This window comes from Paramisgurnus dabryanus, chromosome 7 (assembly GCF_030506205.2).
Source record: "Paramisgurnus dabryanus chromosome 7, PD_genome_1.1, whole genome shotgun sequence".
Classification (NCBI taxonomy): domain Eukaryota; kingdom Metazoa; phylum Chordata; class Actinopteri; order Cypriniformes; family Cobitidae; genus Paramisgurnus; species Paramisgurnus dabryanus.
The window spans coordinates 42448-59499 of NC_133343.1; the positions used below are offsets into that span (position 1 = coordinate 42448).

A 17052-nucleotide genomic window follows, 5' to 3' on the forward strand; every position below is an offset into this window, starting at 1 on the left:
TACCGGGTGTAGCTGGCCATCCGAGAAACAAACTCGGGGGCCCTCTAGTGGCTCGGGGCTCCAAGCAGTTGCCTGCCTTGCCTGTTGACAAGGTGCGCCTCTGGATTTATAGGATATCATTGTGAAGCGTTACCCATGTAAAAAACTCAAGTGAATTCCCGTTCTGTGCATTACTCCACTGATTTCTAAAATAAAAACAACTGAAATATATATATATACACACTAGTCAACATTTGAAGTGGATCAAAAATGTTCATCAAAGTTGTCCTAAGACAAGAACGGGTATTGGGTAGCGGTTTTAGACAACTTTTAAGAAAGGTTTTGATCCACTTCAAATGTTGACTTTTGTATATGAAATTGTACCGACATGAACTATTGCTGTAAAGAAAAATTTTAAAACCAATAAAGTTTAAAAAAACACGAACAAGAGTAAAAAAACTCAATTTACTCACATTTAAGTGACCAGGTTTTAATTGAAACATTGGTGCAACATCCTTTCAATGTCACATCACAGCATGACCTGTAATGTTCACAATATTTACAAAACTGCTGTTTGGGATCTTAAAAAAAATCAAATGAAACAATAAGAAATTATGGACTTTAACAAACTAACCCTAACAGCCACGTCAAAGCTATCGAAAACGCAGAAAATCAAGTGCACAACATACTTTACAAAGTCAACTGCTGTAAAGTACATACTGGTGAGAAAATATATACTCAGATACATATTGAAAAACAATATCGACATCAGAAAGATTTGTAATACCAATCAAAAGAGCGAGCAAAGAGAAACGAAAATAAAATTGTACACATGGAACAAGCGCGCGCACACACACACACACACACACACAGAAGAAAATGAAAGAAAAAGACTGAGAGTAGAAATGGAGAAAGTTTTGGACAACACTGACCACATGAACACAAAATGCATTTGACCTTAAAGAGTTGGACTGAACACAGAGCTGCATTGCACTGACAACAGAGTCGACTTCACCAGCAGACGATACGAATGTGCTCTTACAAAGGGACCGTGTTTGTTATCTGGCTGTTAGAAGCTTGTATGGTTTCTCTGCACCTTTGACAAGATTTCAATTCCATTGAATGTAAATATTGCACTTCATTTTGTAGTAAAATTTGCCATGCAGGCAGAAAAAGTAGGAGGGAGAACAAACAGCTCACATCTGCCGTTAAAACTGACCTCATCTGACTGATGTAAGCTGTGTCGCAAAATCCTACAAGTTTATATAAAAACATAATATATGTCATTTGAACATTGAGTTAGTGTTTTCGCTATGACATTTTATGTTCTGGCAGATTACTGATGTAGCATCATGTTTTATAGTCATTATATACAACCTGCCTGGATCCAAACGCCAACACCCTCGTCACGATAAAGGAGCCAACTTTCCCTTCCATTGTGCTGGAATTTTAACCTTTATTTTTCGCTAACCCCTTCTGTTGGTATATTGACGAAAAACAGCAAACTAACTCCGACTCATCTGTGAACGTCAATCTTAATGATAACAGGTCTTTCCTGAGTCTGAAATCTACAGTTTATCTGTGATAATACAGCATTTAAACACAAAAACGCAATATACTGTAGAGTAACACTGGGCCTTGAGGAATGAAAGGGTAAAACTATACAATGTCGTAAATGAATAATACTGACGTTTTTATTTGTACGCATATACAAATGAATAAGGCTGTGCCGGGTGTGTGCGTAGGGTGGGGTCATATTATTGCAAAGTTTTACTAAGTATGTCAAAGAAAAAGGGAATGGGTATGTCATTTAAAACACGTTATAAGGCCCCTTAGTATCCCTTTTGTTGGCCATTAGAGTATGAATGACACTGACAAAAGCACATTGGTTTCATTAATGCTGTAAGAGAAATACACAAATATGACAACAACAACTGAACCAAAACAACATTAGAGACAGAAATCATCTAGACAGAATTATTAAAGTATCGGCATATTAGTGTTTAGTGCTGGAAGACCCTGCAACACGCCCCTTATTAGCTGGTGAAGTCCACTCCAACACACACGCAAACACACACACGCACACACGCACCCACACACAAAACACAACTCAAACTGAAGCTTACAAAAGTCTCAGGTTGACTCTTATTCATTGTAATGTCACAAGGCCTTATGAGCCAATGAGACATTTTCGCTTTGTGTTTTGTACAGCTGAAGATAAAGTGTGCATTGAGTTGGCTTGTACATACAGTATTTACATTTCTCCTTATGTTTTTACCATTGAAATTTCTGTCATGTCTATATACACATTTGAAAACATATCAGAAATATTTGGACTGTCTGTGTTCTTAAAATGCAGGATTTCCTTTTCATTTTTTATACGTCTCCTTGAAGACTAGAAAAAAATAGGTCCTCAGCAAGTTGAATTTGCTGCCTTTTCTAATTGCCAGATCCAGCACCTGTCAGTCATCGGGTGAGGGCGGGGCCATGATGAGTGTAGCACCATGATCAGAAGTAGAGAAGAGAGACTGGCATCTGATCACTGCTGTTATCTGGAAATTTTTCTCCTCTTGGGTTTGGGAAGTTTCACCTGACGATCCGTGTGAACCTGCAAATTGACAGACAGCTGAATCTGTACTGCACTGAATCCTTGGTCAGGCCATCAGTGATTTGCTGAAGTGTGCGAGATACTTACGGTTCCAGACATCTTGTCTAACTCACGAATCGCAGCTTCTAAATGATGATTTAGTTTTCCAGCCCTGTATGAGAGAAAGACAGACAGAATGCACATCACCTACACGCTCTTATCCATAAACGTGTAACACACCAAAGTCAGAAACTTTTTTGCATACTTTGTCGATTTCAAAAAAACTCCATTTCATTTGATTCTAGGTGGCACGTTGGGTTACATTAGAAACTTTTACACCGTCATATAGGGGTAAAGTTTATGACATTGTTTTTAAAAGTGGTAGGAACGAGGCTGCCCCGTCCCCTGGGGTCGGTCAAATCAGTGATACTTTAAACCAATACTTTTATAAATAATTGATGTAATAACTCATTGGTTATGTTTATCAAAACTCCAGCTCTTGATTACTTTAGGATTTTTTGTTTATTTGGCATTATGACGCGTTTTGGTCGATCAGATCAAATGGATGATAGACACATTTACGTTTACACCTGGGGCCTGATGTATAAACGTTGCATATGCACAAAATGGGCATAGAAATATCTGCACGCACATATCTGGATGTATAAAAAATAAACTAAATGCTAAGTGCACACTGTACGGATGCTATAGGAATGAAGAGAAGTTTATTAGTCTAGTATTTGTCATCTAATCATAATCAATACTGTAAAAAAATTGAATAGCCTAGATTTTGTTAAACCAAATGACAGAAAAAATGAGTGCCTACATCGCCACAATAGACTTTATAACCTGTATGACGATGAAAAATAATGTGATGTTCTAGAACATTTAATAATGTAGCCTATTTTATTATGATGTAGCCATATATAGAGAAACGTTGATACAATTCGGGTTTATATGAGGAAAACACTTAAAGGGATAGTTCACTCAAAAATTAAAATAATGTCATTAATGACTCACCCATATTTCGTTCCAAACTCGTAAGACCTCCGTTTATCTTCAGAACACTGTTTAAGATGTTTTAGATTTAGTCCGAGAGCTTGTTGACACTTCATTGAAAATCTACGTACGGTATACTGTCCATGTCCAGAAAGGTAATAAAAACATCATCAAAGTAGTCCATGTAACATCAGTGGGTCAGTTAGAATTTGTTGAAGCATCGAAAATAAAAAAATTATGACTTTATTCACCATTGTCTTTTCTTCCGTGTCTGTTGTGAAGCACGTGCGTGAGACTAGCTGTTGACGCAGCTGACGTGTTATCTTCAGTTATCCTTTTTTGTTTCAAACTTACAGCGTGCGTCTCCCTCAGACTGTAAATGAAGCTCGGGCGAACAAAAAACACAACAAAAAAACAGCTGGGGCGCACCAGATAGCACGTCAGCCACGAGGTACGTCATCTGCGTCACGTGATTTTAGTCTCCACATGGACAACTTTGATGATGATGTTTTTATTTCCTTTCTGGACATGGACAGTATACCGTACGTACATTTTCAATGGAGGGTCAGAAAGCTCTCGGACTAAATCTAAAACATCTTAAACTGTGTTTCGAAGATGAATGGAGGTCTTACGGGTTTGGAACGACATGAGGGTGAGTCATTAATGACATTATTTTCATTTTTGGGTGAACTATCCCTTTAACATAATTGAGCTCATTAGTTTTTATATTCTGTCTCATCTGCTTGCCTGAAAATAGTATGCTGTATTTTTAAGATGTGTACTGAATTTTGTCCTTAATATCACTGTCTCAATGCATTTTCCCTAAGCCTCATAATTATGGAAGGTATTTTTGGACTTTTTTAAATTAATAAATTAAATTTAAATTATAAAATAATTAATTAAATTATAAAATCGCAAAATATTTCCCAAATTTGAAAATGAAATGCTAAAATAAAAATTAAAACATTATATTAAATTATTTCATTTTCATTTTTAACATGATGAAGCATCATTCCCGCCAAATCATTAAAGGGATAGTTCACCCAAAAATGAAAATCCTGTCATCATTCACTCACCCTTATGTTGTTACAAACCTGTACAAGTTTCTTTGTGCTGATGAACACAAAGGAAGATATTTTGAGGAATGTTTGTTACCAAACCATTTGTGGACCCCATTGACTTCTATAGTAGGAAAAAAGAATACTATGGAAGTAAATGGGGTCCACAAATGGTTTGATTACAAATATTTCTCAAAATATCCTCCTTTGTGTTCATCAGAACAAAGACATTTTTAAAGGTTTGTAAGAACATGAGGATGAGTAAATGATGACATAATTTTCATTTTTGAGTGAACTATCCCTTTAAATTGATGATTTGACATTTCATTTTTAATATAATCTTGAGTCAAGACTGACGATATTAAAATAAAAAGCCAAGCTTGAAAAGGAATCTGTAAATAAATTTTTTAAAAGGCTTTTTATTCATGCCCAAGCAATAATAGGGACAAAATTAAAATGTAAAGTCCAGTTTTAATTTTATGTTCTGTTTTTCGTTTTCATTTCGTTTTAATTTTTATTTTCAACTTGTATGCAAATTCAATGTTAATCAGTGGGTGGGGCTTACTTGCTTAAAAAAAGGGGGATTGGCTGAATCAGTGTTGCCAACTCAGTGACTGTGTTGCTTGCCAACTTAGCGACCTTATTGCTACATCTAGCGACTTTTAGACCCATTTAGCCAAACTTAGCGACTGTTTGGATGAATCTTAGCTTCACATCTGTACAGATAGGCTACTGTGTCGATTGTACTGGCCAACGAGTGCCGGGTGGCGCTTTCACGGTGAAATGTGCGTCTACCCTCTGTGCATGGAGCTGGGCAGCGAGCAACATTTAGACTGATGTGGCGGAGATGCGCGTACACACAGTCTTCCGCTGAATAGGATTTCTGAATAGAATTGTGCCTAGTTTCTGGAGTACGCATGGTTTTATGAATCTAAAAACTTTTGTGTGTACGCAAAATCTGCCTTATATGCATGTGCAGGCCTCAGGTGTTTCAATTCTCGTCTCTTTTGTCCACTCATCTCTTTTTCCTCAAAAAAACTTGATTTAATTTCGACTGAAGAAAGAAAGACAAACATTTTGGATGACATAAGGGTAAATCAGGAAATAATCAGGAAATTTTCTTATGAAAGTGAAGTAATTCTTTAATACATTTACTAGTTGTTATATGGTGAATGGCACACAGGGTACTATGTACGGGATAAGAAACAACCAAGACAAGTGTAAATATGCTTTCCACTGGTGAATGAAGTCTGATATAGCTTCAGTGTCATGCGAACCACTAAAACGCACACATACAGGGTGCTCTGGTCCATCATGATGGCACAGAGTGGATCATATGCGCGAATCTGCGCTTAAAGTAGTGAGGAGGAGATCAAACATCTCACATGTTAGACAGCCTCAACATTATACAGCACTGATGAATAGAATAAAAAAACACAAACACCACTGCATACACACAAACATAAATTACATCAATGTTATTGGTTTTGTTCCGTTTCATAATATATCTCTAATAGACTTTATTTTAATACAACTCTGGGGCTCAAATGTTGTCAAATGTGGCTTTGCTGGACTGTGCCATAAACTAAAAGTTATTGGATACTTAAATAAAGGGGGAAGGTTCTCTCGATTTTACCGTTCTGATTTCCATTTTAGTTAAAATGATTTAAAATAAATTCACGCACTTGGAAGGACCTTTTCAAGGACATTTATTTTTAGACACTTTCCAAGACCCTTGAAATTTTTCCCCAGACATTTCAGGATTTCAAGGACCCATGGGAACCCAGAAACCAGGATTTACAAGTCAACTTACTTTCGGTTTCTTTTGCTGACTCTGTCCAGCACCTGCAGGTCTTCTGTTAGTGTTTTCAACTGCTCTGGCTCCACCTGAGAAAGGTTTAACAGCAGATGTTCATGCTACATAAGGTTCTTAATGTGACACTTGCGCAACCCTACAGCAGAACTTAGAGATCTTTAATAGTTTACAATATTTACATCCATTATGGATCTGTTGTTTGTAAAAAAATAAAGAATTTGACATTTGACCTTACAACCTTGTAACGTACATAAATCTTATATGAAGCAATCTGAAAAAGTGGTTTAAAATCTTCTGCCTCATATCATAAATCAAAATACCATGACTAAGGGTACATTTACATGACAATGATTGTACCAAAAACGGAAAAGTTTTCAGGCGCACTTGAATTTAAGCCTGTGCCACTTGTGCTGCAATTAATGGATACTTCTATGTTTAGCCACACTTTCCGGTATGCCATTTTTTTACATTCATGCTGTGTACATAATTCAAGCTGATTACTGCTCTTACCTTTGCTTGATCAGAAAGTTGCATGCTGGGATTGTGTCCATGTTCTTCTCCCATCAGTTTATTAGGCCACGGAGGGAAGCCTTTTATTGGCCAGACCAGTTCATTCATATTAAAACCCCTGGACCTGTAGTGCAGCAGGTCGGCTGAAGGCGAGTCAGGGTGACGCAGCTCCTCCTCACTGCTGAGACTCTTGGTGTCGGAGGGGCTGGGCGCACAGTGTCCATTAAAGTGTCCATTAAAGTGTGTGTAGTCTTTCACCAATGGTCCTTCCAAGCTAGTCGAGGAGCCCGGCGACTGGTCGTCTCCAGTGAGCGGCTCCCCGTATCCCCCACGAGGGAGTGTGCCATTCAGCTGAGTGCATCGCTCTGTGGGCTCCACATGCTCCCTCATGCTGCCAGCCATGCGGTTGTTGTTTAATCGCAAGTTTCCGCTCTCATCCGTATGGTGGTCAACAAGGTCGTGACTCTGAAGAGTTGTCTCCGTTGGACATATCTGGCTGACAGTTTCCATGATGCTTATCCTCTCTCCTTTGCTACTGCATGGACTGCTCTGAATCTGGGTGGAACATTCCAGAAAGTCTTCCCCTCTCCAATGAGCATGGTTGGGCTCATCCCACTGCAGTCTCACCGGTGTGGCAGCGCTAGGCGAGCGGAAATACTCATGCCTATCCGCACCGTCAGGCGTCTTCTTACCCTGCTCAGAGCTCCTGCGTGTGTGGTTGAATAGCTGCGGTCGGGTGCGCTGCGGCTGGGTTAAGTCGCCCCCCTCAGAGCCACGGGGGGCGTTTATGACTGCGTTGACGGCGTGAGGTAGGCTGAGCGGCTGACCAATGGAGGCAGTAAAGGCACTCATGGCGCTGAGCGCGGGGACTGGGCTTGCCTGCGTGCTGCTACTCACACCAGTGGTGATGGTCACTTGCATGCCTTTGCCAGCGGCGTCCACCACCGCCCTGTAAATCGCATCAACCGTCTCCACTGAACTTTGACCTCCAGCAGTACCTGCCAATGAAATGTCACCTTGACCTTGGAGCTTGTGTGGACCATCTCTGTACATCCCCGTGTCCCCCAGATGAGATGTCATGCCAGACTGGGAACCGTCAGACATGCACCCCTGAACAAAAGACAAAAAGTCATGTAATTTAGATCATGTTAGCCATATGGACAAGAACTTATTCTACTGTGCTGAGTGAGTCACCTGATAATCCTGGTACAGGCAAGGCAAGCTGTTAGAGTTAGGAGCATTGTTGTCTGTAAAAGAAGCTGTTGAGAAGGAATGCCCTTGACTTTGATATGTGGAGACCCCATGCATTCCCTGTAGTGCTGGGTGCATCTGCTGTTGGTACATGTGCCCCGTGGCAGCCATGACGCCACCCATCTGAGAAGCGTTACCTATGCCACAGCTCTGTGATGCAGGGTCACCTGTGGAAAGGAGAGGTGTTACTGTCACCACTCACCAGTTTGCTTTAAAAGGTTAACATACCTCTACATCCTTTCTTTGTAATAAAGTCTATGTGACAACTGTGTAATACACCTAAATATAATGTAGAAAAAACTGTTGTGGAAAACTATAAAACATTTCGGTTATGGATGTTACCCTTGTTCCCTTCAGTCAGTCACTACGACGTCACGTCGTGACCGACGAATTAGGAACTGCTTTGCGTAGACCAATCTACTTTGAGAAACTATTAAAATGTCCATGAACTTGGCATGCAAGTATTTGAATCTGCTGGTGCCGCCCCACCGCACGAGTTTTAACGAGAGGCAAGTGCAGTACCAAATCAGCTATATTATTTGCTGAGAAGCCGAGCATCAGTGCCCGGCCTGACAACAGCAATGGAACAGCAAACTGTGGCGACAGGACGTGACGTCTCCGTTCCCTTCCTAACCAAGACGTTGCCTTTCAGGCGGTCAATACGACATCATGACGTGACCAAAGAATTAGGATTCCCTACCAAAGCCCTACTGATGCTGGACCCTTCCACTGCATGCATAAGCCTTCTGCTAAAGGAAAACATGGCTAATAGGTAGGGGTGTGTCGGTTCCAGAATTGGTGATGACAGTTATGACGCGAGTGAAATGTGATGGTTCGTAACATAACCGTTCACGGGGGGGAGGTGGATTTGCGCGTTGCGACGTTCGTGTATTATAGGACAACTAGCTTGAATAAATGAGCAAACTGATGAACTAACAGCAAAGACATTTCGCGGTGAATGTGATTTCACCTCTATCACTGAACGACCACCCCCTAACCCATCGTTTAAAACAAATGACCCTTCGCAGGGAGCTTGATTGACAAGTGATCTGACCATACTTTATCGCCATCCAAAGCAGTCAGGAGAGTTAGTAACGTTACATTAACATGAGAGGATTTGAACTTGAAAAGCGGAGTGTACTGACGCCTTTCCGCTGTTAAAACAAAATTCCTTCTTATGGTCATTCATGTTTATTTGATGCTATAAATTAACTAAAACGAAGAGGTGATTTTAAAGGTGAGACTTTGCTTAATATGTTTATTATATCAAAAGTAACCTGGTCTGTCATGTCTGTCAGCGCGTTGTCAGTCTCCCTCTCTGCTCCGTGATGTATTTTGCATAATAACATGGTGAGAGCGGCGTATCTTGTCGGACATAGCGACAGTAACTAAGGGGGTCGGGTCTTTGTGAACGGTCAATTGATCTGATATATTCTCTATGTTCATGAGTCATCTGCACATCTCACTTATGCTGTTTTTCAAAGAATCAAATACATTTGGGAATGATGTAGACCATTAATAACACAGACTGTTAACTAATTGTTTTTAATCAGTATTTAAACATTCTTTATGATCATTTATTTTTATTTTTTAATAACATGGTTTTAGCGGTTATAGAGTTCTAATGACGGTGTTCAACTATAATCGGCGGTCTCACGGTTATTTAATCACCATCACAGCCTTACTAATAGGATTAACCCCATGGACTATACACACATAGGAACCCCGCATAGGTGACACAATAGGGGCGCCTAGCCTCACACAGGTTTTCAGAGAATACTTCTAGTGAGAGGCTAACCGCCGATGCTCCGCAACATCGGCAATCAAGGCAATGGAGGAGAGTCAAAAACTATTTTTGTTTTTGACCCTTTCAGCATTCCATAATGACACTACAGTGTAGCATCAAAATGAAGCTGCAAGCTGACCAACAAGCCGACCCTCTTGTGAAGAGAACCAGAGAGGAAACCAGCTCAATACAAAAACTGTAGAATCTAAACTGTATAATCTGAAAGAAGTGGTGGGAACTTTGGGCACGTAGCTGTGCCTGGGTCTCAGTGTTACGCTTGATTCAGCAGGTCCGAACTGAAAGCACGAATCGTCAACTGAAAATGCATGAAGGTCCCCATTCCTCTAAACAGAGGCCAATGCGAGGAGCATTAAAGTTATCATTGTAAGACACTTAAATACTCACAGTATGCAGAGGCTCAAAGGGAACGTCCTGTAAGGCTTTCAGAACTATGGACAGATCCCAAGGATGAATAGAGGGAGGGCGCGGCAGATTCAATCACTGGGCACCTCTTAAAAATCTAATAACAAGGTCGTGCTGACCCACTGACCTACCGTTTTAGGGCAGGACACTGATAGATCATTCTCTGAGTTTTCTCACTGAGAAGAACACCATTCAAAAACAGGTTCCATTTCAGCGTGTAGACGGCGCTCGCGCTGCAGCGTTAGTGTAGGATACCTCTTACGGTAAATCACGTAGAACTTCCGCAATCCATTCAGAGACCATGCATGGAGACTTCACAGGTCGGGGTCAGGTCATAATGTGCCCCCTTCTTGAGAAAAAAGGTCCTTCCTCAGGGGAAGAGGAGAAAGAGTTCTGGGAACCACGTCCAGGTGGTCCAATGTGGTGCAACAAGAAGCACGCTCTACTTGTCCTCCCTGATTTTGCACAGGTTGCCATCTCATGGTCGAAAACAGGCTTTGTAACCCTACTAAAAGGAGGGAGCGGATCCACTTGTCAGAGGCTGACAACCCCACCCCTTCGATGTTACACTGGACATAGACTCCAGAAGAGGACCGTCAGAGAGCGAGGACACTGTAGATCATGGGTGGGTGCCGCTCCTGGAGAAACAACACCAGGGACATGTTCTTACATATGAAACACGAACCCTCAGCAAATGCAGCCTTAGCGTGGAGGAGACCCAGACATGAGAGACAATGCTCGTGGCCATCCAGGGGCGCTATGAAGACGCTGCATCCAGGAACTGAGCACGGACAAAATGACATCTTTAAAAAAATGCACCTCGCCGTGAACACGAATGAGTGTCTTGAAAAAGACACAAAGTTCAAATGTGCTGCTCTTTTAGGGAAATCACTCTTTGTATCAGCTGGGGACGCGCAGAGTGGAGCGGCAATGCACATACTGAAACTCAAATAAAACGGAGTAGAAATTAAAGAGGTGGTGGAAAAACTGTTAGCCACTGCTGTGGTGCAGAAATCCAACCAACTTGGACATGCAGTGTACTTTCCTGAGCAGTAGAGAGTAGCTTCTCGTGAGCAGATGTCTGCTGGCTTTCGACGCAAATAAAGCTGATTTGGTATTGCACCTGCCTCTCGTTAAATACTCGCGCAGCTGGGTGGCGCCAGCAAATGCAAATACCAGCATGCCTGAAAGTTCATTGGCATTTTAATAGTTTCTCTAAGTAGATTGGTCTCCGTCAAGCGGTTCCCAATTCGTCTGTCACAATGTGACGTCGCAGTGACCGACTGAAGGGGAACTAATGTACCTTACGCTCCTAGGACAGGATTTGTTGCATAACCTTGATTATCATAAAAAATTACACAACCCTTATTTGAATAAACAAGAAACAGAAAAGACCAGCACGCTTAGAGCAATGCACAAGTAGTCTGAGAAGAATTTAAAGGCACTTTTAAAGCTCAGAAATAGAAAAAAAATAAAAATATCTGGTTAGGTTGTATAAATTAATCACATTTTAGAATTGTGCAGGTGTGCTGTTGCAAAGATGGCTCTTGTTTAGTTACAAGCAGCAGCTGTTAAGAAGTTTTGTGCCTAGAGTGTCCAATGGCATTGGCATTCATGGATAAGCCGATGAAAACCCACAGCCAAGATTTGTTTATTTTAATTGAGGTAATTAAATCACATTTATATGGAGTGCACATACAATGCTGATTGATGTATGCTTTACTGATCTGGGTAATAATCAGCAACATGAAGGCTAACATATGATATTTGTTTGATATTGATGTTATGGTACACATATTCGTACCAAACTGTTTTGGTACAGGTAGAGCTGTCACAATGATTAAAAAAATTGTCTCATCGTGATGATTTCAGATCACCGCAATGATTGCATCTCTCTCTAAAAAAACACAAGGGGGGGCTGCTGCACCCGTATTAACGAGACAGTATTAGATGTCACTCCTTAACTGACAGTGTAACACAATACATTGCATTCAATTCAGTGTGAAAAAAACTGCATTTAAAGATAAGCTGCAAAACTTTGATAAAAACAGCATTTCCAAATTTAAGGAAGTGAAGGATGCTATTCTTAAGGATCTGTAAGGAATTGACAGACACGTAGGCCAATACTTAGGATTTGTAGGATTGGCTACTATTTAAGGCCGGTTCTGGTATAGTCAGTTAATTTTGATTGCATTTTTATTGCATATAAGAGACTTTATTGTGTTTATTTGTTATGAAGAATTTGCTGTTCTTGAATGATATATTCATCAAATAATTACTTTTAAATATGTGTTATTTCTATTAAAATTTCCTGCCAGGTAAACATTGCAAGTATTTAATTTAAATAATCACAATATGTGTGAAAATAATTTCATGGACAAACAAAAAATAATGAGAATTAAATGTCAAAGCAATAAAAGTCTTTGCCAGTAGTTTACCGTATGCTTGTTTTACATGCGTAACATACCTCCAATCCGAGTTTCCACACGGACATATTAAGTGGAGGACCACAGGTTTGTTTAGCAAAGCCGCAAAAGATGAACACATTTCTTTGATTCCACTGTGCTTCCTGTCCATTGCTTTTCTATGTAAACACACACTAAACGGATTTGCACCAAGTTGCAGGCAGTGCAGCTCATCAATGTCACGCCAAGTATAGTGGACCAATCAGGAAACCTTGGATGTTTTCATTTATTGTATTTAAACCAAGCAGATGTTTTATTTAAAAAAATCTTTTTATGTCAAAGTTTTTGATATTTGTAAACTTTTGAAGTATGATTAATAATGAACAATTGGTTTCCCAGACAGGGATTAGCTTAAGCCAAGACTAGGCCTTAGTTTAATTGGGTAATATAACTAGTTTTAACAAACATGCCTTACTTTATTATAAGGCAAAACAAAGGGCACTGATGTTTTTAAGATATGTCAGTGCAAGTTGATTTATGTTTGGACAGCTCTTAGATTTATTTTAGTCTAGGTCCGTTTCTCAATATGCATTCTTGTCTGTACTTGTGTTCTGGTGGACTTGTAAAATGTCATCAGTCGTGGCCCAAGTACTGTTCCAAAGCGTGTTTGCATCAAGCCAATTTTATCGAGGGGGCATCAGGAGGTGACTTGTGTGGACTTCTGACAGCCAAGTTTCCCAGAATGTAAAGTACGTACTCAATAGTGAATATTGGGTACCGTTTTAGCTTTAGTGTTTAATTTTTAAAGGTTGCAGATTTAATCAAGCTTAAGACATTAAACTCCTCCTGCAAATGCAGTTACTGCACACGCTTAATAACTGTGTTGTTGCATAATGAAGGCTGTGTGTGGTGTCACAGAATGATGGCTTGCCCTGTCCGGACAGCGTGTATGATCTACTGTTACCAGCGGCTGCTGGGGAGGTTGCCATGGAGACAGCATGTAGATGATTGGTAGTGGTTTCCAAGGTATGATTTACAGACAGACTGAACAGGTTAAGGCAGAAGATGGGTGCACAAAGTAAGTACAAAGCGAAGAAGCATTCTAAAGTTGATTCTAAAGCATCAATAAAATAATTCTCAAGCTGCTTAAGGTGTTCATGTACTAAAAACGATTCATATTATTTCTAAAAAAACTCAGGCCTGAGGGCATCTGTCCCACATTATAACGAGACAGCAAAACAACTGTGATTACTTATAGTTTAGTGGTAGAGCATTGCATTAGCATTGCAAAAGGTCATGAGTTTGAACCCAGGAAACACACGTGCTGTTAAAAGTATCACATCAATCATTGTTCTTCTTACCTGTGTCATTAATAGGTTGCGTGCAACAGGAGTCATTGCTGCTAGGCATTATGCAGTTGATGTTTGGCTGGCTATGCTGCTGAAAGTGAGAGCTTACATGTCCCATCACATGGTTTCCAAGAAGTGTTTGGTTCACAGGCCCACAGTTTCCCATTGCTGCAGCCTGCATCTGGTTCATCATGCCTGAAAACTGGCTGTGAACAGACTCCGCACCTGGGCAAAGCATTGCTTCCGTCTGGCCACGTATTCGCTGCTGTACCTGCACGTTCTGAGAGACTGCGCCAGAGTGAACAGCACCCTCACTGAAGTGCGTCCGACTGGAGCCTATGGGGCCTTGGTTTCTGCCTCTGGCCATGTGGGAACTGTGGTTGCTCAGAGATTGTAGTAACTGAGCCATTGATGTGTTTGGGGGCAGTCGTGATGTTTTTCTCATTTGCTCAGCAGGAGGGCAGGGTGTCCTCATGCCAGCCATGTCTGGCTTCAGCACGTTAAAGAAGTTGTTCTCGTGGTTGCCGGTGTTTGGGGGTGCCTTGCGCTTACGAAGCGAGTCCCTCTGCTGTGCCATAAGCTTGTCCCGCAGAGCTGCGCGGCCACTCTGCATCTCGCTATTCGGCATCATCATGGCAGAGTTGGGTGGTAACATGGGATTTAAAGCATTGTGCCCTTCAACAGCTCTGTTGCCATCAGCTCCACTAAGAGGGCAATTGAGCCCAGCCGATGTTCCCACACTGCTCCCGACGCTCACCGCACCTACTGTGCATCCACCGCTACTTCCCCCTACTTTGTTTTGATTTGCTAGCTGTGCTTTGGCGGCAGCCGACAGGAGACTGCTGGCAGGAAAAGAGGCAGCATTGTGTTGGTTGAGGATCTGGTTCAGTGGCATGCACAAAAGGCCTGGGTGCTCCTTCTGCGGGGTGTTGTTGCAGGAGAGAGTGGAAAACATGGGGTTGTGTTGACTGCTGCTGATGTTGCTACTCATACCTGCCAACAGCTGGTTGGGCATGTCTTTATACTGGTGAAGACTATCCGGCTTACCGGACGGGCTGGAAGGCAAGGCGGGTCTAGGAGAGCTAATGGAGGACCTTGGCGAGCGTGGTGGGACCTTCATGCTACCACATGGGGGAACGGCAAAACTTCCCTGTTCAGAGGAAGTGGACGAAGAGCGGGATCGCTGTGGAGACGCTTCCATGCGACTCAAAGCAGGCCCAGACATGTGGACGGGGGAAGTGACAGGTGAAGGGGAGATGGAGGTGGCTGTTAGATGCTGAGTCCTCTGCATGTGACCACCATGGCCAACTGGCCCCGGCTTGACCGTGGGTAAAGGAAGGTTGCTCGGCAAAGGGACAATGGCGGGAGGGATGTTTACATTCATCATTGGTACCTGAGAGTGGGTGCTGGGCTGGAAAGGGGGTGGGTTGGGTTTACTGGGGATGGGATCCAGGATGCCAAGAGGGTCCTTCTCAGAGCTGACCTGTTTATTTTGAAGGGCACAGGGAGGGGGCAGCGAAGTGGCAGAAGCAGACGAAGCCTTGTGGAGAAATACAGTTCTGCTCGAGTCCATGATGGGAGGGTAGTTGCACAGGGGCTTTTTCATGACGGGGCTCTTGTTGGGGACTGGTGGCGACAGAGGCAAATTAGTCCTTCCGGCAATAACGCAAGGCGACTGCACGGCAGGTGAGCCGTGCATCATGACGCCAGGAGAAGACAAAGGGATGCGGCTGTTGCCGTGTGTAGCGCTGGGACTGCCGGTCCCTTGGAAGCCACAAGGGTTGTTGTTACGCACAAACCCATCCGGACTGCCAATAGCATCTGTTCTTGGGGACAATGAACCATCTCCAAAAGGTTGCGATGGAGGACTCAACATGCCTCCATGTCCACTGCGGAATGGAGACTTCGATCCTTGTTCAATGCTGCTCAGCCTCTGCCTGGAGTATCCAGGGTAAACGTCCTGCTGCTGCTCTGGTGAGAAGTGTCTCTGTCCTGCTGCCATCATCACCTTAAATGGGTTCTTAGAATCTGGCTGGCCCTCGTGGGCTTTACTTCTTATTGCTCGAGGCTGTGCGGTAGGATTCATGGAAGTCACGCCTACAAGGAGAAAGAATCGCTGTTAATAATAATTTATTAGAATTCATGCTCTAATACAAGATTTTACAAAATGAATCTTTTGTAAGGTTTGTGAAAGACATGAAACAGGTTCATGAGATTTTGGCATAAATGCCAATGCTGAATTTAATGGAAATGCACAACATTAAGTGTTTGCAGTGATGTTAATCTTATGAAAAACAACAATACATTTCACATTACTTAATGTTGGTGTACTAGAAGACAACTAATGCTTTCGTAGTAAAAACTAATTACTTCCTAATAAATTATTATGCAAACTTCTCAAAAACAGCAAATTTTTAACTTTCTGTTGGGAGATAAGATGGCATACTTGTGCCTCCACCAGGACTGGTGAGCGTTAAGGAAGGAGGCGGCAGCTCCATGCTCTTGTGTAGCGTTGCCACAGCAATAAGCTTCCTCTTGTGAATGCACAGCTTCGTAACATCCTCATCAGCCTTTACATCCTCTGCAGTCCTCAGCTTTACCACAGCACCGGGATCAAAATTAAAAACCTAAAAAACATTTGAACATCTCACATAATTTTCCTTTTCGCAGCATACACCTGTCTAGTGTCACTTCACAGAAAGAACATATGTACTTGCATAAAGTCTGGTAAACTTTGCTTATGGCTGGCCAAGAGCCGCACAGTTATACACAGGAAGACACTGTTTGACAAAAATCTTTCATCTGATTACAGATTTCAATCAATGTGCTTTTAAATTGTGTTGTCAGAAAATATATCCTATAGGGTTAGGGTTTGGAATGGTGACAAAC

At 41.8% G+C, this 17052-nt stretch overlaps 1 protein-coding gene across 1 annotated transcript in view; it reads right to left on the reverse strand.

Moving 5' to 3' along the window:
- Positions 1–431: 431 nt before the first annotated feature.
- mbd5 (methyl-CpG binding domain protein 5) overlaps positions 432–17052 on the reverse strand; it is a 40806-nt gene continuing 24185 nt past the window's right edge. Inside the window, exons 4-10 of the mRNA XM_065242855.2 lie at positions 16610–16790; positions 14176–16260; positions 8144–8367; positions 6950–8059; positions 6437–6510; positions 2675–2738; positions 432–2587 (exon numbers count right to left, since the gene is read on the reverse strand). Coding sequence (XP_065098927.1) covers positions 2528–2587; positions 2675–2738; positions 6437–6510; positions 6950–8059; positions 8144–8367; positions 14176–16260; positions 16610–16790 — 3798 coding nt within the window. The 3' untranslated portion in view covers positions 432–2527. The remainder of the gene's footprint in view (positions 2588–2674; positions 2739–6436; positions 6511–6949; positions 8060–8143; positions 8368–14175; positions 16261–16609; positions 16791–17052) is intronic.